The sequence below is a fragment of the Suncus etruscus genome, chromosome X (assembly GCF_024139225.1).
Source record: "Suncus etruscus isolate mSunEtr1 chromosome X, mSunEtr1.pri.cur, whole genome shotgun sequence".
Lineage (NCBI taxonomy): Eukaryota > Metazoa > Chordata > Mammalia > Eulipotyphla > Soricidae > Suncus > Suncus etruscus.
Genome location: NC_064868.1, coordinates 96153553 through 96175792, shown reverse-complemented (window position 1 = coordinate 96175792; position 22240 = coordinate 96153553). Strand labels below are relative to the sequence as shown.

The 22240-nt window shown below is 39.3% G+C and overlaps 2 protein-coding genes across 2 annotated transcripts in view; both read right to left on the bottom strand.

Moving 5' to 3' along the window:
• Positions 1–3093, bottom strand: part of MORC4 (MORC family CW-type zinc finger 4) — a 102113-nt gene extending 99020 nt beyond the window's left edge. Inside the window, exons 1-2 of the mRNA XM_049766723.1 lie at positions 2910–3093; positions 2730–2802 (exon numbers count right to left, since the gene is read on the bottom strand). Of these exons, the coding sequence (XP_049622680.1) occupies positions 2730–2802; positions 2910–3011 (175 nt within the window). The 5' untranslated portion in view covers positions 3012–3093. The remainder of the gene's footprint in view (positions 1–2729; positions 2803–2909) is intronic.
• The window catches only part of VAMP7 (vesicle associated membrane protein 7), a 1102798-nt gene that overhangs the window by 786558 nt on the left and 294000 nt on the right, over positions 1–22240 (bottom strand). The gene's annotated exons all lie outside the window — the stretch shown is intronic.

The window sequence follows — 22240 nt, the reverse complement described above, 5'->3', positions numbered from 1 at the left end:
GCTTTTCTAAACTCGTTCTGTTTGGCACATGAAATAAGATGATTTGTATTTGAATCCTCAATCATCAAGATTGAAACGTAGTTGTGAAAAAGGCAACAAAGTTCTCTGAGTTTTCTTATCTGTAAAAGAGTAAAGATGATGATGACTATCCTTGAACTCAAAAGTAAAATTAAGAATGAATTTTGGGCGGTTTGAAGAGAGTACAGAAGGTAAAGCACTTGCCTGGACATGTGACTGATCAGAGTTCAATCCCAGGAACCCCATAATGTCCCCTGATCCCCAATAGGATTGAGCCTTCAATGAAGAGCCAGGAGTAAGTCCTGACCATTTCCAGGAGTGACCTCAAACCAAAAGATAATTTATTTTTAAAGTTCTTTGTAAACTCTAAGAACCTACACTTTTGACAGTTTGTGAATCCCATGTTTTAATAAAAATCAACTATTCAGTACTCATGTGCCTTTGTTCCTGCAGTTGTTTCTATTGCCTGGAATGTCCTCCCTCCCCACAGCCGAATCCACTTGTCCCAATCCTTCAAATCTCAGCTCAAATGTCACCTCCTTTACAAAGCCTTTCCTAACCCTCATATTCCTAGTAAGATTGAAGTCATCCCCCTTTCCTCTAAATTCAGGGATCCTCTGTGGTTTAATATATTTTCTGTTGTATCTTTCTGTTTAGTATTATACAAAGCGCAAACCTTCTGCATATATTTTGTATTCCCTGTTACTGGAATGAATGTTGTATTCATTTTTGTACCTCATATATGGCCTGTTCCACAGTCAGTGCTATATAAGCATTTATGGAATGAATGATTCATTAGAAAATATCTACTTGCACAAGTCCTTCAAAGCTCAGTTTAAATGTCACCTCCTATATAAAGTTTTTCCCAGACTTCATCTTTCTGGTAAGCTATGATATATCTCCTTTGAACTTCAGCAGCTAATTCTGTTCCTATCTTTGCCGAATCATGTATTTTTCTATTTAACAGCACCATAATTTTATAACTTTTCTAATGCAACTTTTTGTCAGTATTATACAATGCTCAAATTTTCTGTACCTAATTTATCTTCCTCATTATTGAGGTGAATCTTTGTTGTGTACATTTTGTACTTCCCACATAACCTGGTCCACTGTCAGTGCTTAATAAATATTTATCAAAGAATGACGCTAGAAAATTAATGCATAAATAGAAGATAAAATTGAAGGAAAACATAAAATGAAAACCAGTTAACACTTTGTTATCCCATTTAACTATCACAAAGATTAGCATTAATAATCATAATGTGTTTTTCCAATTTGTACATGGGTTAGCATTTATAAATTCATGTACTACAATCAGAGACATTTGGCTGAGGTTGCTTAAGTACATAAATCAAAAATCATTTGAATACAAAAATACCAATTGAACCATCTTCAAATCTTCATTAAAATTCATTACACAAGGAGCTAGGGAGACAGCTCATATACAGGTCTCCTCCTATCTTTGCCTCCCTAGCACTGTAAGATGTAGCCGTTGGGGCCTCCAACACCAAGGAGAACCCTCCCAATTTAGTACGGAATACTTTTAACCAGTGAGGACTTCAATTGTTACTTTCCCTTCTTTGTCCTCGTTTTTGTTTTTTGTTTGTTTGATAAGTTATAGGAACCTGCCATTTTCAAACCATCTTGCAAGTATTCTGTGTAATGGTCAAATTAGCAATCAACCTTCTAAATAACTCTCCTGGTCATAACCTACTACTTTTCAGTTCTTGCCCAAGATAATACCAGCAACTGCTTATTTCAGTAGGGTCTGGGGCTTATTTGGAAAGTTTTGAAGTTTTGTTGGACTACCTCATCCTTCACATCTCTCTCTCTTTTCTTTTCATTATGAAACATTTAGACTTGCTCAGCACACGGCTTCAATTTTCTATCCTCTCTGTCTCTCTCTGTCTCTCTGTCTCTGTCTCTGTCTCTCTGTCTCTCTCTGTCTCTCTCTCTGTCTCTCTCTCTCTCTTCTTTTCATTATGAAACATTTAGACTTGCTAGCGCACAGCTTCAATTTTCTATCCAGGAATGTTTCTTCTTTGCTTTCCACAAAGTATTTTAGCACACTGCTGCTGCAAAAGCTGGCGTCAAGCTCTTGAAAAGCAAACATTGGTGGTGCAGGAAGAGGTTAAGTATTCATTCCAGCGGTGTGAGGGCGCTCGTGGACCACGGATCCAATACTCGCAAGTCTCAGAAGCCAAATGCACTCGTGTCATCTCTTAAGAGATGGCCCATCATTCCCAGACTCTCTGGTCCCAAACGTTAGAGTACTCCGTTTTTCGGGACCATTTTCCACGTCCCTCTGGGATCTCCTCCAATGTCCCTTTGCTATGGAGGGCGCCCACAGTCCACTGCCAGCCTCTCAAGAGCCCTGTCGCCTCGGATCCCGATATGCCTATGCATCTCCTTTGCAATATTAAACAAGCAAACCCGATGTGCCCGGAACATCACGAATAGGAGAGAAAACACACACACAAGTTCTAAGTTTTCCGACCCCCCCTCTAGTGTCCCTCAGCTTCTCCTCCTAGGAGGAGAAATCCTCCCATCCCGAGAGAAATCAATGATCATCCTGTCCTCTGCCAGCCAACCCCTGGCGAATCCCAAGTGGGGGGGGGTCCCCTCCCTAGCAGGGCACTTATCTCTCGAGTCTGCGGCCCCCGCCTTGGCACGACCAGACCCGAGCGGTGCCACCCGCTCTCGCCACTCACCTAGCAGCTCCGCGATGGCACTGAAGGGTCGCGTGTGGCTGCTGGAGTTGCTCTGGAGATAGCGGGGGCTCATCTGAGGAGGGGGGGGCAAGAGAAGTCCCAGAGTGAGGCCTCGTCCCGGGGCGAAACCCCAGCCACCCTGGAACGCGGGCGTTCGCCCCCTGGGCCCCCATGACCTACCGTGCTCAGGCGGATTCCAAAGGCCTGCGAGCCGCCGCCTGGGCGGGCGGGCGCAGTGCTCTGCGCGCCCGGGCCTATGGGGGCCCCTCGGTACAAGAGCATTTTTTTGGCCGCCACGGTACTCGTTTGCTGTCGCCGGACTGGCCGCCCCGCCGTCCCCAAGTGGCCCTCGCCGCAGTCTGCTCACACCCAGCTGGTGGTGGCCGTCCGCACTCGGCCCTCCCGATCTCCCCGCCCCCCGCAGCTGGCGGGGGCGGGGCGGGCCCCAGCCACCTGTCCCGCAAGGGAGGGGTGAGGCCGGCAGAGCCCAGCTCCGGCCCCGCCCGGCCAGAACCTCTCCTGACCCACTGACTTCGGGGCAGCCTCCGGGCCGTACAGAAATATGGCGGCCTCCTGACAGCCGCTCCTCGATCCCCACCCTTGAGGAATTCTTGGCGTTTGCCAGAGGCCCAGCCGCCCCGAGCGAGCGAGCGGGAAAGCCTGGGCAGGGGGCGACTAGGGGAGGAGCGGGCTGGAAAAGCCAGGAGGGAGATGGTGTCGGGATTTCTGCAAGAGTCTCAGGAGCAGGAGAAGGCACGTCTTCCAAGTTGTGGAGACTACAGTTTTGCTCTCTGCGAAGATAGCAGGCGTGTGGAGTAAGAACTTTCGAGCAAGTAGCAAATTGTCTGCAAGATTTGGCCGACGTACACCCAGCTTTTGTGAAAGGAGGCATTGGAAGGAAATGAAACTTGCTGAAATTCACTAAGTTTCTAACTTGCTATTTACGGATGTGTGCAAAGATTCAGGAGGGAATTACAGAAACAAAATATCAAGGAACAAGATGTCTTTTCTACCGGAAAAACAAATATACACACTGAAAAATACCTACAATGATACAAGGACTGGAAGCAGAGGTTTTTTTCTCTTTTTTCTTATTTATTTTTTCTATTCTTAAACACAACATTGATTATATAAAAACAATTTTATTTTATTTTTTGTGCCACACCTGGTGATGCTCAGAGGTTACTCCTGGCTTTGTGCCCAGAAATCTCTCCTGGCCTGGAGGACCATATGGGAGGCTGGACATCAAATCGAGGTCCCTCCTGGGTCAGCCGCGAGCAAGGCAAACACCCTATCGCTGCACTATCCCTCTGGCCCCCAAAACGATTAAATTTTAATGGACTTGCATGATGAAATTTTCATTTGAGCATTCTTACGACAATACAATTTGTTCTCAAAGTTGTTTTTCTTAGTGGGGGAGGGTAGGACAGTGCAAAAACTTTGCTCTCCAGCAAAATAGCAAGCTGGTCTCGTGGCTGTAAAGCGCAATGCCATATACAAATCATTAATTCGTGGTATTATTTAAACAGTATAGTGCCAGTAGCATATTGTGGAGTTTATTCTTAGTACAGACTGTAAGATTATTTGCCATCCTATCAACAGTTGCCTATTTTGTCATGTTCATAGACAAGATAATCCTGACCTTTCAGATTTTTGTAAAACATTTGAATTAAAAATATCTCATTTGGGGACCAGTGCTATAGTACAGTAGTACTAGGACCCATGCTTTGCATCTGCTGATGAAAGTTCATTCACAAGCACCATCAGGAGTGTTCCCTGAGCACAGAAACAGCAGTTAGCCCTGAGCTCTACTAGGTATGGCAGGAAAACAAAGCAAAATAAAACAAATAACTTTTGTGGTAGGTGTGGTTTGCTATACACGTATACTTGAAGTGTGACGCTATACTCCACAAAAAATAAACATAAAATTTACCAAAGACAAAGAACTACAAAAAGATAATCTATTGGGGTGGGGAGTTGGGCCATACTGGTAGTGTGCAGCTGTTACTCATGTCTCTGTGCTCAGAAACCATTCCTGACAAGCTTGGGGATCATATGGGATGAGGGAGATCAAAGCAGAGTTGGCCATGTGCAAGGCAAATGCCCTACTCGCTGTTCTAAGGCTCCAGCCCCAAATAATCTATCCTTAATATTGTAGTTGTCTGACTACCAATGAACTTGAGTGTATTTTCAAATGTTTATTTGTACTATGGTAAAGTATTTTCTGCTACAAATGTCTGTGTATATGCTTTGAGTTTCATTTTTTGCCCACTGGGTACTTATTATTTTGAGGTGTCGACTTAAGAAAGTTTTAAGTACTGAGAAGTATAATATTTAATAGCAGTAATATGAATATTTGTATATTTATTATTCCCATTTTAAATGATCAAGATTTTGTCAGATCTACTTTGTATTTTCTATAAGCATTTTAGGGATGTTCTCAAACATGTCATTTTACTCTGTAAACTTTAGTATTCTCTAAAAACATGAGTATTTTCTAAAGAAAATGCCACTTTCACACCAAAAAAATCTTCATTTTTCTCTACTCTTTTCCATATTCTTATTCTCAATTATCTCAAAAAGCATTTGATATTTGGTTTGTTTAAACCTAGCACCAAATAAGATTGCATCTAAATCTGTGTCTTAAATCTACTTCCTATTGTGCTCAGGGCTCATGCCCTCCTCTGAGTTCAGAGATTACTCCTTATAGTGACCAAATGGTGACCACGCCCAGGTCTGCAGCATGCAAGACAAATGAAGTTCTTTATCCATTTTCTATAGCTCTGGCCCTTTCTCTCTTTTTCCCTTTCTTAATACTATTGATTTGTTGGAGGTACTAATTTACTTGCTCTCTTAAATGCTTCATCTTTGATTTATTGACTTTCTTCTCTGTTCTGTCAGCTGCATGTCTTGGTGCAGGAATAAGTGTGACTTAATTATACACTGTAAATTGGCTCAAAAGATTAGGATCCAGTACAATATTTTAAAGGCAGGGATGCTATACACTATTTATTGTAACACATCAGGAGGTACTCACTGGCCAGCACCAGTAATATTGATTAGTGGGTTCACATCAAGTCAGCCTGAACTTTCTACTATGTAGTTTCCATCAGTCTTTTACCTTGTATGTTAATAAACTAAATTCAGAATAATTATTGTCTAAAATATTGGAGTTTAGAAACAATAAAGATTAATCTCATTATTTCTTGAAAAGTATTACTGATTCCTCATTATAGCACTCACCTCCATCAACCATAGCCATTTCCATACTCTGAAATACAATTCATATAGTAAGCGTGGGTAATTTTTTTATTCTTTACTCTAAAGCAGGGGTCTCAAACTCGCAGCCCGTGGGCCGTTTGCAGCCCTCCGTACAACATTTTGTGGCCCTGCCCTAGAGGAATCTTTTTTGTTTTGTTTTGTTTCGTTTTAGTTGTTTGGTCACACCCCACAATGTTCAAGGCTTACTACTGACTATGCACTCAAGGATCACCACGACTTTGCCTCCTGCGGCCCGCAGGTAAATTGAGTTTGAGACCCCTGCTAAAGAGACCATCTTTAAAGTATATACTTATTGCTTGTTGTGAATACTGTGGAGAGACAACCCATCTCCCGTTTCAGTAAATAACATTGTGGCTGATCTGCTAAGAAAACTGTTGTCAGTCTGCATTTAATTATTAGTCCCTTTAGTTACTATTTCATGTACAAAGTTGTCTAATTTAAGGTTAAAAAGATTAGGGAAATTATAGGTCAAAAAAGAGAGTGAAAATGTTTTTTTAGATCAATACAATTTGAGATAATTTTGGAATATTCTTCTAATTTCAGACCTTTCTTTGAGGGTGTTAGGACTGAAATACAATTCAGCATTTGCATGTGTTTTCTTTCACAGGTGTAATTTTAAAAAGAAAATATTTTAATAAGAATTCTATATACTTATAATCTGTTTTTGACTATGATTTCTGGGGAACTCTATTTATGACACTTGAAATTGAGGGTGAAACTTGTACTGAGATGGAATTTGGGAGCTAGATCTCACCAGCGAGAGGACATCACCATGGGTAGGTGGAGCATAGATAGCCCCCTGCCACAAGGTGGCAGTCCTACTGTTGTTAAGAGCTTCACCAACTGGTGAAATGGGATGGTAAACTGGAGGAGGGTCATATATGTTCTGGTCAAGCATTTGAGAAACATGAGGGAAATAATAGCAATGAGACCAGTAGTATTCAGTGGTGATTGAGCTCCAAAATATTAAACTCCCAGGAGATATAGGTTTGCTCTGCCAAAATAAGGATGCTGAATGAGAAAAAATAGTACACTGATACATGGTTCGGTGGTTTCTAGATTGATACTAACCAAATTTGTAATCTCCAGATTTTCCTGAGACTTGTGATTCTACAGAATTGTCTCAATTTCCCTCCTAATTCTCATCCCTCACCTGTATCCTTGATTGGGAATGATGAAAATCAACGGCCCCAAAAGGCAACACACTTATTTCCTTTCCTAGAAACTAGATTGTAGCAAAGGCAGAGATGAGGTTAATGCTAGCTAGACCTCCTAGAGGGGACTAAGTGACTACACTCTAAAGAGATTCAAAGCCTAGCCAGAATGGATTGATAGGGATTAGTAGTGGTGTCATGAAAATGAAATCTGAGTATATATGATAAAGGGAGTAGGTATATAAGATTGAATGTTGGGAATTTATTAGTGTGGGAGCAGTGGAGTATGGGTGTTGAATTAATAAAAGTCCTGAGGGTCGTGGATGATTGTGGATAGATGGGGAGTCCTTTCTTGTCCATCCTGGTGCCTGCACCCCCTTTCATCCAGTGGGTCCGAAGGTTCAAGGTAGTGGTGAGGAAATGACCCACAAGTAGTCAGTAGAAGTAAGGAGGCATACAGCTTTATTAAATGCCCTAGCCACCATGTGTGGCTTCTAAGCTAACCTTCCGCTGCCCTTCATCTAATCCTGTCTCTGCTCTCTACATCCTGCGTCCTTCTCAGGCTTCTTGCTGAATCCTTTGCTTTTTATCTCGATGAATCCTCTTACCCCTCCCCAGGCCACTTTAATTAGCAACTACAGTCCCCTCCCCACTGTGAGCAGATCTGACCATCAGGTAAGTTTAGCATTTAGCCTTCGAGAGGGGGAACGTAAGGAATTTAATACCTTGGCATGAGCTACAAGAAATACTCAAATTCACCAGTAGGGTGGTTGCTGAAAGTATGTAGAAAGTGATGATTCACACTTAGTAAAATTAAAATATCAGAATAGCTGAGGCAATAGTGGAAGAATGGAAGAAACAATACAACAGTAAGCACACTGGAGTGGGTATAGTGAAAAGGATGAATAAATCAAACAGAAAGATACAAGTTATACTCTTTATAAGGATTTGAGGAAATTCTGGTGAATCACCAGAACTACTAATAAATTTAATATTAGTATAATATCTAAGATATTGAATAAATCTATGTGTCTAATGACAGATAAATGTATTATAAAGATGTGATATATATACATATATACACAATGAAATACTATACAGCTGCAAAGAATGGTAAAAATCATACAATGTGCTGCAACCTCGTTGGAAATGAAAGATATCATGTTGAGTGAAGTAATACAGTAAGAGAAAGATAAACACAAGATAATCACACTTACCTGTAGTATATAAACTAACTGGATGAGGAAATAGTAAAGGTAGTAAAGGGCTATAATTAGATCACCCTTGACATAAGAGCTTAAGGAAGAGAATAGAGAACAAAAGAACAAGGAGGGAATATGAGAAAGAGAAGTAATGGGGGAACAAGGGTCAGAGTTTGGTTATAAAGGAGATGTGGGAGCTTGGAATAGCTATAAATGTAAAGCACATATGCAAAATCATTGAAAACATGTAAGGTGCAAATAGGGGGTGCAAATGGGATCTTGACAGAATATGGGAATATTGGTGATGGAAACACTTATTGTGGGATTGCTGTTGAAATATTAAATAACAAAAGCTCAACTATCATGGTTCTTAAATTTTTATTTTTGTTAATCACAATTTTAAACTAAAAAATTTTAAAAAGAAGTAAATTCAGTAACAGTATTCCTCTCTATATAAGACCTGACAGTACCATGTGCAATTACAGGGGCCAGAGCAATAGCATGGCTGATAGGGTGTTTGCCTTGCATGCAGCCTACCAAGTTTCTATTCACAGTATTCCATATGATCCTCCAAGCACCGTCAGGAAAGACCTCTGATCCCAGAGCCAAGAGTAACCACTAAAAACCTCTGGGTGTGGCAAAAAAAGAAAAAATCAAACATAGGTTATTACAGAATTAATTAATTAATTATACTCACTATAACATTGAGTATTTTAGAATCCTGAAAAGGTTGATGCTATAAATTTGATGCACCAACAAAAAGTTAGGTGGCTTATGAAAACTTATACTGCATCACTGTTTATATGGAAAATGAAAGTCAAAATGACAGTGAATTATCATTTCACATCAGTAGAAAAGGCATATATTTCAAAGGCTAGAAATGACCAGTGCTTATGAAATGCAATGAAATGATATTCATTTATTGTTGATTTTAACAGTAAAATTAAATCTGGTTCATTGTCTGGTTCAGCCTCAATGAAAAGAGTAGTGGAAATTAAAAAAAATTAAACTAGGATTACATATAATCCAGTGATTCCACACATTGTATTATATCTCAGAATACAAAAGTACTAATTTAAAAACATATGCAATGTATGTTCACTGCAACACTATTTACAATAGTCTTGAAACAGCCAAGTGTTAAACAACAGATGAATGTATAAAGAAAATAAGTATATGGAAATCTGGCCATATTGGGAGGAAAGAATGGTTTGCTAAGCCCCCTTCCTGCAAAGCCACACTTGCTGCCTCCATCACCCAGAATCGCCATTTTCTTGATAGCCCTGCCTCCTTACGATTCCTTTCAAGAACAGTAAGCTGACCTAACTTCACGGTCACTGGTTTGGGGGTTTATATCACCAGGTTTTTTTGGAGCTAGTGTCGTCACCCTTCCCCCATATCTTCCTTTTTCCAGGAGGTCTGGAAGTTGAGTATATGCCTCTAAAGTTTTCAGTATAAGTAGTAGTGCATTGAAATTCTGGACAACTTTGTTTTTGTTTTGTTTTGTTTTGTATTTTGTTTTTTGGGCCACACCCGTTTGATACTCAGGGGTTACTCCTGGCTAAGCGCTCAAAAATTGCCCCTGGCTTGGGGAGACCATATGGGATGCCGGGGGATCAAACCACGGTCCTTCCTTGGCTATTGTTTGCAAGGCAGACACCTTACCTCTAGTGCCACCTCGCTGGCCCCAATTCTGGACAACTTAATGTGATTTATTGCTGTCCTCCTTACAGAAATATACCAATAATAGAATGGACAGCTAAAAACAAGAGATTACTAAACATTCTGCCATTATATTAATGACTTCATTGGAGATACAATAAATTTCACAAATGTGCTTGCCACAATACTCTTTCTTATGTTCTTTCATTTTTAAACTTTCTCTCCTTTTTATTTTTACTTTTTTCTATTTTAGTAACTTTGATTTCACTTGTCTTGAAGCAAATGTATTATTGTTCACTATGTGAACTATGTGATGTACTTTCATTAAACAAAGTAAAAACTATGCTGTGAATGGTTTTTGAAAAAGGATAAAAGGCCATAAAAATGGACTAAAAATCAATGACAGTCTCCTTTTCCATCTGATAAACAATAAATACAAGAAAGCTAGCTGTTAGAAGCTTCCAGAAATATGAGAAATATGATTTATATGATCTAACACTTGTACCAAATCAACTTAGTGAGCCTTGCAATTTATAGTTGAAACTGCAACAAGATAATTTCATATTATGTTAAACTAGCCAAGTACAAGAACAGTTTATATATTAAAATATTAAACATGAGGTAAGAAGCAAGTATTTATAGACAACAATATACTCTGCTTTTTGTTTGGTTTTTGTTTTTGCATTTCATTAGTATATTAAAAACTGTATTGAGCTGCTTTTCTGCCCAAGACAGCCAAGAAGACACCATCTAACATAATCTCCAGGGCCCAAACCTGGTAAGGGCTCCACTCAATAAGATGGGTACTGATCCCTACCGTGTGATTGGGCACAGGAAAGCCATTATAAAAGACTGCTGCCTTGCTCCCTGTCTGCTTTTCTGCCCAAAACAGCCAAGAAGAAGCCATTGTACATAATCTCCAGGGCCCAAACCCGGTAATGGCCCAACCCAATAAGGTGGAGCCAGAGGAGCACACCACTTTGCTCCGCAGCCGCGGGCATCTTCTAACTTACGAACCAAGAACAGCACATTGTAAAAACCACTACACAAGTATTGCAATGGGAAAACAATGCATGACAGCACCACGCATAGAGAATGAAGATGACCTGAAAAGTCTCTCAGAAGTTTAGAGTATATATGGAGGATGCTCAAAGAACTCAAAGCAAGCATAGATCGATCTGAACAGACCATAATGACAGAACTTACAACTGAAATAAGAGGTCTGAAAAACTCAGTAGATGAACTGAACACCTCAATGAAAAGCCTCCAAGGGTCCTCAAACTTTTTAAACAGGGGGCCAGTTCACTGTCCTTCAGACTGTTGGAGGGCCAGATTATAGTAAAAACAAAAATTATGAACAAATTTCTATGCACACTGCATATTTCTTATTTAGAAGTGAAGAAACAAAATGGGAATAAATACAATATGTGGCCCGCGGGCCGTAGTTTGAGGACCATTGACAACAGCAGAGAATGGGGGCAGTGAGCCAGAGGATGAGATGCAGAACAACTCCATAGAGCAGAAGAGATTGGAAAAGAACCTTAAAGCAAATGACCAGACAATAAATAAACTACTCAAAAATGTGAACAGATGAAAATAGAAGTCTTTGATAAACTCAACAGAAACAACATAGGAATCATTGGAGTCACAGAGACTCAGGAAGAGAATATTAAGAAGAGTTGGAGGAAGTGTGAGAAGAAGAGGACAAGGAAGAAGGGAAAGAATAAAAAGAAAAAAGGAAGAAGAGGAAGAAATAGTGAAGGAGGAGGAAGAAGAAAAGAAGGAAGAAGTGGAAGAGGAATAAGAAAAAGAGGGAAAAGAGGAGAAAGGAAGAAGAAAAAGAAGAGGAAGAAGGGAAAGAAGAAAATGAAGAAGAGGAAGAGAAAGAAAAAGCAGTAAGAGGAAGAAGAGGAAGAAGAGAAGGAAGAAGAGGAAGAGAGAGAAAAATAAGAAGAATGGGGAAAAAGAAAAAAGGGCTGGATTTTTTTTTTTTTTTTTTGGTTTTTGGGCCACACCCTGTGACGCTCAGGGGTTACTTCTGGCTATGCGCTCAGAAGTTGCTCCTGGCTTCTTGGGGGATCATATGGGACGCCGGGGGATCGAACCGTGGTCCGTCCTAGGCTAGCGCAGGCAAGGCAGGCACCTTACCTCCAGCGCCACCGCCCGGCCCCTGGATTTATTTTTAATTTCTTTTCTTATAATAGTGTCTTTGTTTAAGTACCATGATTATAAAAATATCTGTAGTTGGGTTTCAGTTAAAAATAAATTTAAAAATAAAAATATAGAAAAAATGAAATATGTAACCTTGTGAAAAAGTTAAAAAATGAGAAATAAAAATGATAGCACTTTATATCCAGAAACCTGGATATAAACCTATCCTTTCTCTACACCAATGCACTTCTTAACCATTTAGGATTACACTGTAATAAAAAGATAAATAAAAACTGTGCTGATTTCTTAAAGAAAATGCAATATATTAAGAGAATAAAACATAGATCTGTTAGAATAAAAGAAGAAATTTACCTGTTTTCTACAAGATGAATAGAACTTAAGGTATCATTTCTTTTCATTTTTATTTAATCACTGTGAGATACAGAATTAAAAAGTGTTGAGAGTTGATTTGAGTCATACAATGTTCCAATACCCATCAATTCACCAATTACCTCAATTACCCTCCCATCCAGGCACTATTTATAATGAAGACACTTTTCTTTCTCTCTCTCTCTCTTTTTCTCTCTTTCTCTCTCTCTTTATTTCTTTCTTTTACTTTTACTTTTACATTTTCTTTTACTTTTATAAAGTCTGTTTGCAAGATTGTTACTAGATGGAAATCAGGCATATATATCACATTTCTTTCATTCAGCAATCAATTTTTATTTAGAGTCAGGGGTGGCGAACATGCAGCTCTTGAGCTGCATGCGGCTCCGGGCCAAAATGAATGCGGCTCTTTGCCTCTTATCATTATTTTGTATACTGTGACTCTTTGCCAAGTTTGGATTTTGTTCTGCTGCTTCTGAGGAGGAACCTCTGAGAAGAGATCTCCGAGCACGTAGTCCCGCCCCCTGGCTGTGTCATCCCATCTCCCATCCCTCTGAAACAACTGCATGGGCCAGTGAGCGGAGGGGGGGAGGAACCCGTGTGGCACATGTTGGGTCACATCTTGCCTAACGTTAGTTCTTAGTGTGGAGGACGCAGCACACCCTCACCATCACTGCAGGATTTTTACCCTCACTCAAAATGACAAAATGCAATATGTGTTTAATACATTATTGTTAAAATTATATGTTTTTGTGTGAGTGTTTGTCTGTTTTGGCAGGTCACTATGTGGTGTGGCTCTCTGACTCTCAGTTTAAAATTTTGGCTCTTTGTGTTGAACTTGTTCGCCACCCCTGATTTAGAGTAATAATTTTCGATTATTATTATTATTATTATAGTGGTCCCTTATGTGTCTTTACTGCACTTCCCACTCATAATTTTTATCATCTTTAGATATTAGTCTCATACTATGTTTTTAAATCCCAAAGATATGTGAGATCATGATATGCTTGTCCCTCTCCCTCTAATTTATTCACTCAGCATGCCTACTCATATATAAGAAAATTTCATGACTTTATTTTACTAACAGCCGCATAGAATTCCATTGTGTAAATATACCTTGATTTATTTTTATAATATTTATTTAATCATCATATTTACAAAATTTTTCAAACTGGTTTTTCAGTCATAGAATGTACACCACCAGTACGATCTTCCTACCACCTATTTCCCTCTCCCACCCAAACACCTGTGTGTATCTCAGAAAGACATTCATCCTCTCCCCCTCACTATCATTGTCATGGTAGTTGGCATTGTTGTTAGTGCTCTAGCTGCACTTACCGCACTTTGTGGCAAGCTTCATGTCATAAACTGGTCCTCAAGACATAGTTATATTGTCTCCGGATATTATTGCCATACTGTCTTTTGTTTTTCTTATATCCTGCAGATGATTGAGACTATTCTATGTTTATTCCTCTCCCTATGGTTCATTTCACTCAGCATAATAGTCTCCATGTTCATTAATGTATAGGCAAATTTTATGACTTCATTTTTTCTAACAGCTGCATAGTATTCCATGGCATAAATGTACCACAGTTTTTTTATTGTAAGAATTTATTCAAGAGACAAAATTGATTAACATAATGAGGTAAGCTAACATAACATAATATAGTGACATAACATAACATATAATATAATTGATATAATAATAATACATGTAAGTCAAAGAAAGTTTTTGATTAAAAACACTTTTTTCCATAATGTCTTACATATCTTTCACAGTAGTGTTTTAGGTACATATTAACATTGAATCAGGGGAATACCCATCACCAACTATGTCCTCCCCCATTCCAGTTCCCTTTCTACAACCCATATAACCCACCATCACCCCCCGGGCTGCTAGAGTAGGTGGAGCCCTCTTTGTCTGGCTTACTACTAGTGATCTCATATCTGTTTGGTCCTGGAACCCTCGTTTCCCCTTCTATTTAAGAGGCAGAGCTAGAAAAATCAAGGTATGTGGTTTTGTTTGAAGGCAAGAAAAGCAATAGGATGGGGTACAAAATAAGAAGGAAAAAACAAACAAACAAACAAACAAAAAGAAGTCAAAAGTCAAATACGTTGAAAATGGCTGAGTCTCTCTAGAGGCTTCCAACCTCAGTTTGAGAGAGGATGTGAAAAAGGTAATTGAAATACCACAGCAATACAGAAAAAAATTATTGAATTAAATAACCGGTGAGCACTACACCAATAAAGATAGGCACCACACAATAGTCTCTGTTCTGAAATCAACTCATGCTCGAATGCAAAAAGAAAGAGAAAGACAAGACAAAATAAAATAAAATAATATTGGAGACATCAACCATAATCTCCACACCAAAATAAAGGCGTCAAAAATCGATCAATCAATAAATAAACATGTGGAAAAATGATTGTTTTGTGCTTTTTTCCCTCCTTCTCTTTATCCCCCTGCATAGGCACAGTAACTATTGGGGTTATTGTAGAGGGAATTCCCTTGACCTAGGAGACACAGGGTTTCTCCACCCCTGAAGTATACTGTCATGGGATTAACTCTAGACTCCTTGCATGATCATTTACTCTCCCCTTGCTGCTTTCGTGGTGTGCGGAAGACTTCTGCTTTGTCTTGGATGGTAAAATCAGACCTCTGTTTCTAGAGATCTTTGTGGCTGTGCAGCTCAGGGAATGGAGTTTATGAAGTCTTTCTTTGTTGTTCTAGCAGTTATGTTTCTTCAGTGTCGGGTTTTTTTTTTTTTTTTTTTGGTTTTTGGGCCACACCCGGCAGTGCTCAGGGGTTACTCCTGGCTGCCTGCTCAGAAATAGCTCCTGGCAGGCACGGGGGACCATATGGGACACCGGGATTCGAACCAACCACCTTTGGTCCTGGATCGGCTGTTTGCAAGGCAAACACCACTGTGCTATCTCTCCGGGCCCTTCAGTGTCGTTTTAATCCATCTTCTGTAGTTGGTATTCTTGGTCGTTATGTTGCTCCTAGACTGGAGCCTGGGATAAAGTCTTTCGTTATGTTTCTGGAAGACCCGTTCAGTTGCGGTTGTCTCAGTCAACCTTCTGGAATTGGAGCTCTTGTTTGTTGAACAGATCGTATTCCAAAAGCTAGGCTAGAGCTTTTTGTTGCTGTTGTTGATGATGATCCCTGGATGTATACTGTCCAGTCTTGGTTGCAACAACTAGTATATAGCGATCTTGGCTTTTGCACATATCAAAGGGTGACTTGTTTTCTAATTTTGTCTTATTGATAGCTGATGAGGGAGGACAACTTGCTCTTAGATCAAGTTGTTCCCATTTCCTCCTTGTCAGGTTATCAATTTAGGACTGGCTAATGTTGGTGTCAGAGCAGCGTTGTACATGCCCTGGAGGGGATTTGGTTCCTTGAGCTGCTGCGGAGAATTCTGTCGTATCTATGTCTGGGATCCAGGAGTTAAAGCTGAACGGTCAGTGTCTAGTTCCCTGGAGCCTAAGTTGTTTCCACATGACATACATTCAGGGTGGGAGATGTTCCTGTGTTGTAAACAAGTATGAGTTCTTATCTCTAGTAGATAAGAGCTTGATTTTATAAGTACAATTTCCCCCTTTTTAATATGTCTTTGCAGGAGGAAATGGTGCTACATTATATTGCTGGTGGATTTGGTGGGTGGAGAGAAAAGAAACCAGACTCCCCACAAAAACTAAGAATATATATGCTTACACATATCTAAAGGAAAAAAGTTTCTTGAAAAAATAGAAGATTAAATAAAAGATGTAATTAAAGGGATAAAGTGCGGCCAGGAGAGATAGCATGGAGATCAGGCATCTATCCTTTCTGTAGAAGGGCAGTGGCTCAGAACCTGGCATACCAAATGGTCCCCTGTGTCCTCCAGGGATGTTCTCCAAGCATAGTACCAGGAACACCCTCCGAGCTCTGCCAGGAGTGACCCAAAAGAAGCAAAACAAATCAAATCCAATAAAAAACTAAAACAAGGCAAAACAAACAAAAGAATCTAACAAAAATAAAAAAGAAAAGACAAAACAGAGAAAAGGGGGGGAAGTTATACAGGAGATCACTTTACATTTGGGGAGAAACAGGATAAGAGGTAGTGTTATATAGGTCTATACTTATGATGAAAGAATAGGGTTCCCCCTTGTCTTTTGAGATTTCCTTGTGAGGTGTGGGGTCCAGGCAGGGAGGTCTTGGGTAGAGTTCTTGCAGTGGGGGTCCTTTGGAGCTAGTTCCAGTATCAAGCCACAGTCCACATTAGGGAGAGGTGATTAGGAGGGCCACACTTCACGAGTCTGTCAGGGTGTTGGTTTTATTTTCTTGCCGGGAACTAGGTGAGAGCTTGAACGGTTTTCTCTTCACTTGGGTAGTGGGTACTGTCTCGCTGTGGTAGGAGGTCTTTCTTGGTGCCTAGTGGATTAAGAGCTGAGGGTGAAGAGTTAGAGTGTGGTGGGGATATCGGGGATGGGATTGAGGGGTGAAGGGATAATAGGATTTCTGGAGGAGGGAGAGGGGATAGTATATGGGAGGGGTTACATAGGGTATAGGTATGAGTTGTTTGTGGTTTAGGTTTGTCCCTTAAGGAGAATTCCTGTTTCTGTGTGCTCCTACACACATATAAACATATAGAAGTTAGCTTAGGTGTATATTAATGTATAGGGGTGTGGAATGCAAGAGGTGCGCTGAGTACTAAGTATTTACTTGTAAGGAAAGGAAACATTTAATAGGTCAGCTTTTGGGTATGTATAGGTTTCGTGTCTCGAGTACTGACCATTATGTTAGTGAGGTCTATCTATATAGGTGTTTACCCTTCTGCATTTCTTTCCTATAGAGGAGGTAACCATGTGGTTTTTATTTGACATAGTTTGAGTTGATGATAGTGAGGACGAAAAGGTGGGAGAAGAGGGAGACAAGAAGAGAGAATAGAAAAAACAAGACAAAACAAAACAAACCAACAATCGAACACCCAAAGCAACAAAAATACGAAGTAATGAGATGAGAGGCTATAAGAGCAGGGCATGTTAGTTTGGTTGAAAGGGTTTGATGCTTGGGCCCTGTGGTAAAAATTTGTAGGTCTCAGTTGTTGCTTCGGTGATTTGGCTGGTCCTGTGCTTCAGGTCCTAAAAGAAGGCATGATCTAGAAATAAAGGGTATGTTAAAAAGTTTTATCTGGCCATTTTCATGCTTCAAGCAGAGTATGGTGCCTCGGGTGACTGAGCACCGAGGTACCCCCATAGGATGTTCACACTTTGTATCCAGGAACCCCTATGAACAGAAAAACTGAGAGGTTATTTTACATGTGGTAAGGTTAAGGGATTCAAATATCATGTTTTGAAGTGTTTCCATTGGACTCAGTAGGTTCCCGTCATAACTTTTACCTGTAATCCTGTATATGATTCCTAGTAAATTATTATGGGCCTTTGTAGTAAAACGATAATTACTTACCTGTTCTCTCTACACTGCTGTTTCTGTTGTTGCTTGTTTCTTTATGATATATGTGTAGTCGGGCTTTGTGTTGTTTCTCTCCCCTTTGTTTTGGGCTATACTCCCCAGTATATGGTGATTATTACTGTGTTTGAGGTTCCTATCCTGTTACACCCTTTATTTAATCGTGGGGTATTGGGTGTATATCTGGTGTATATTCTAGGTACTTCAGAATAGTGCTATCATTCTGTGTTTATCTTTCATCTTCTGGCTTGCTTCATTTAACATAATATATTCTAGGTCCATCCATGTTGCTGCAAAGTCTGTGATTGTATCATTTCTGACTGCCATGTAATATTCCATTGTGTATAGATACCACATCTTAATAATCCACTCATCTGTTGTTGGACATCGAGGTTGGTTCCACAACTTGGCTATTATGCTGAGTGCTGCGATAAATAGTGGGGTGCACACATACTTTGGGATGAATGTCCCTTCGACTTGGGGGTAGATACCTAGGAGAGCAATTGCTGGGTCAAATTGGAGCTCAATTCTGAGCTCCTTGAGCACTCTCCAGACTGTTCTCCATAGGTGTTGGACTAGGGGGCATTCCCACCAGCAGTGGATGAGAGTGCCTTTCATACCACATCCCCACCAACACAGATTATTCCTATTATTATTATTTTTTTTGTTTTTGGGCCACACCCGTTTGACGCTCAGGGGTTACTCCTGGCTATGAGCTCAGAAATCGCCCCTGGCTTGGGGAGACCATATGGGACGCCGGGGGATTGAACCGCGGTCCGTCCTACGCTTGTAAGGCAGACACCTTACCTCTAGCGCCACCTTCCCGGCCCCCCTATTATTTTTGATGTGAACCATCCTCACTGGTGTAAGGTGGTACCTCATTGTTGTCTTGATTTGGATTTCCCTAATTATGAGTGTTTGTTGGCCATCTTTTGGTCTTACTCAGAGAAGTGTCTATTCATTTCATCTCCCCATTTTTCTATGGCTTTATTTGGTTTTGGGGGACTCAGCTTTCTGAGTGCTTTATATATTCTGGTTATCAGCCCCTTATCTGATGTGTTGAGTGCGAAAAATTTTTCCCATTCAGTTAGCTGTCTTCTTGTCTTGAGTTGGGTTTCCTTCGCCATGCAGAAGCTTCTTAGTTTGATGTAATCCCATTTGTTTATGTTTGATGCTAAGATTCTTGCCATTGGTGTTCCATCCTCGAAGACTTTTTTAATATATAGGTCTTTGAGTGTTCTGCCTATTTTTCCTCAATAAACTTTATAGATCCTGATCTAATTTCACGATCTTTAATGCATTTTGAGTTGACTTTTGTATAAGGGGTGAGGTATGGGTCAATTTTCAGTTTCTTACAGGTGGTTTTCCAGTTGTACCAACACCATTTGTTGAAGAGACTTTCTTTGTTCCATTTCAAGTTCTTGGCTCTATTGTCAAATATTAGTTGACTGTATATCTGGGGATTTATTTCTGGAAATTCTGTTCTAACCCACTGGTCTGAGGCTCTGTTTTTGTTCCAGTACCATGCTGTTTTGATCACTATGGCTTTATAGTATAGCTTCAGATTAGGTAAAGAAATGCCACCCAACTTCTTGTTTTTCAGTATCTGTTTGGCTATCCTGGGTCTTTTGTGGTTCCAGATGAATTTTATGATTGATTGTTCTAAGTCTTGAAAGAATGATGCATGAATTTGGATGGGGATTGCATTAAATCTATATAGAAGTTTGGGTAAGGTCATCATTTTGATTATGTTGAGTCTACCTACCCATGAGCATGGGATGTTCTTCCATTTCCTTAGATCCTCTTCAATTTCATTCTGAAGTGTTTTGAAATTTTCCTGGTATAAATCCTTCACTTCCCTTGTAAGGTTGATTCCTAGGTACTTGATATTTTTTGAAACTATTTTAAATGGAATTGTATTTTTAATCTCTGTCTCCTCAGCTTCGTTATTTGTATAGAGAAATGATACTACCACAGTTTTTTTTTAGCCACTCATCTGTTGTTGAGTACCGGGGTTGTTTCCATACTCTGGCTATTGTAAATAGTGCTGTGATAAACAAATGGGAACATAGGGCATATTTATATTGTATTTTTGTGTTCCTCGGGTATATCCCTATGAGTGGTATTTCTGGATCATATGAAAGTTCAATTTCCAGCTTTTTGAAGATTATCCATATTGTTATACATAAAGGCTGTACTAGACTGCAGTTCCACCAGCAGAGTAGGAGGTTCCCTTTCTACCTGCATCACCACTAGTATTGGTTGTTCTTGTTTTTTTTTGTGATGTGTGCCAGTATCAGTGGCATGAGGTTATATATACCTCGTTGTTGTTTGGATTTGCATCTCCCTGATGACTACCAATGTGGAGCATTTTAATATGCCTTTTGTACATCTATATATCTTCTTTGAGGATATTTCTGCTCATTTCTTCTCCCAGTTGAATGGGGTTAGAATTTTTTTCATATTAAGTTTTGTTAGTACCTTGAATGTCTTGACTATTAGACCTGTATCAAATGAGTTTTGGGTTAATATTTTCTACCATTTCCAGGGATGCCTTTGTTTCCTCATTACCATTTTCTGTGAGGGACAGAAGCTTCGCAATTTAATGTAATCCCATCTGTTTATCTCTGCTTCCACGTGTTTGGACTGTGGTGTTTTTCCTTAAATTTACCTTTAGTCTCAATTTATGAAGTGTTTTGCCTACATTTTCTTCTATATACCTTATAGTTTCAGATATAATATCAAGGTCTTTAATACATTTTAATCTGACATTTGTGCATTGTGTTAGATCAAGGTCTGAGTTCACTTATTTGTATCTGATTGACTAGTTGTCCCAACATCACTTATTAAAGAGGCTTTTCTTACTCCATTTTACATTTCTTCACCCTTTATCAATTACTAATTGATTGTATGTCTAGGGTAATTTTCTGAATACCAAACTTTATTTCATTGATTTAAGGATCTATCTTAATTCCAAAACCATGCTGTTTTAGTGACTATTGCTTTATTATAGTATTTAAAGTTGGGAAAAATGATGCCTCCCGTCTTCTTTTTTCTAAGGGTTTCTTTAGCTATTCGTGGGTTTTTATTGTTCCAAAAGAATTTCAGGAGTGTTAAATATACTTCTTTGAAGAACATCATGGGTTGCCTTAGTGATATTGAATGAAACCTGTAAGGTATTTTGGGAAGTTTTGGCATTTTATTAATGTTGACCCTCCCGATACATGAGCAAGCTATATGCCTCCATCTCCTTGTGTCTAATTTTATTATTTGAAGCAGTGTTTTGTACTTTTCTTTGTATAGTTACATCATCTCTTTAAGTTGTGACCAAAGTATTTGAGTTTCTGTGGTACTATTTTATATCGGATTGTTTTTATAATAACTTTTCTTATCTCTCTCTTTATATATATATATATATATATATATATATATATATATATATATATGAAGGCTATTGAGGTTTTTTTTTAAATCTTTTAATTTTAATTATGAGAACAAAGATGCAAAGAAAGAGGACAAGGTAAAGTTACAGTGGAAGGACAATCACCCATAAACAGAATTTTCAGAAGTCCCCTTGCTGACATCTTAACTTTGAACTTTCAGCCAAAGAACATTAAGATAAATAAAACAGAACATATATACAATTACTTTGTCCCTCGAGTCCCCAGATTGTAATACATTACAATATTTCTTAGCAGCACACAAAGCAATCTAAAGCCATAAAACTTATGTAACTCCTTAAACATTAAAGGCATAGTGTTTTTTTTACATTTCCATGCACATACATATTAGTTTAAGTTAACCTCGAAAGTTTAAGTAGGTATTTTTTTAAGGATTAGAGTCAAAGGAGCATAGTAAAAACGATGTTAGAGTGGCATTTATTGTTTGCATAGGCCTACCAAAATATGAGGGACATGGAAAGGAATAACCTTGGCCTAAATACAAGGAGACTCTACCCCTGAAGTTTCCTGGCATAAGACGAACTCTAGGCTTCAGGCAAGCTAGTTTGTCCAATCCAAGACATTGTCTGTAGTGCCAACACACTTTTATTTTTCACACAGTCTCTGTTGTTGGTATCATATTTCTGTATTAAAGATCCTGGAATCTGCATATCCTACATTGAAGTCAAGATGTGGAGCATCCTCTAGTTTCACCTCACAATTAAAGGGCAATGCAGAGAGCCCTGTCCTGTAAGCAGGTCGTTGTTGTTGTTAAGTC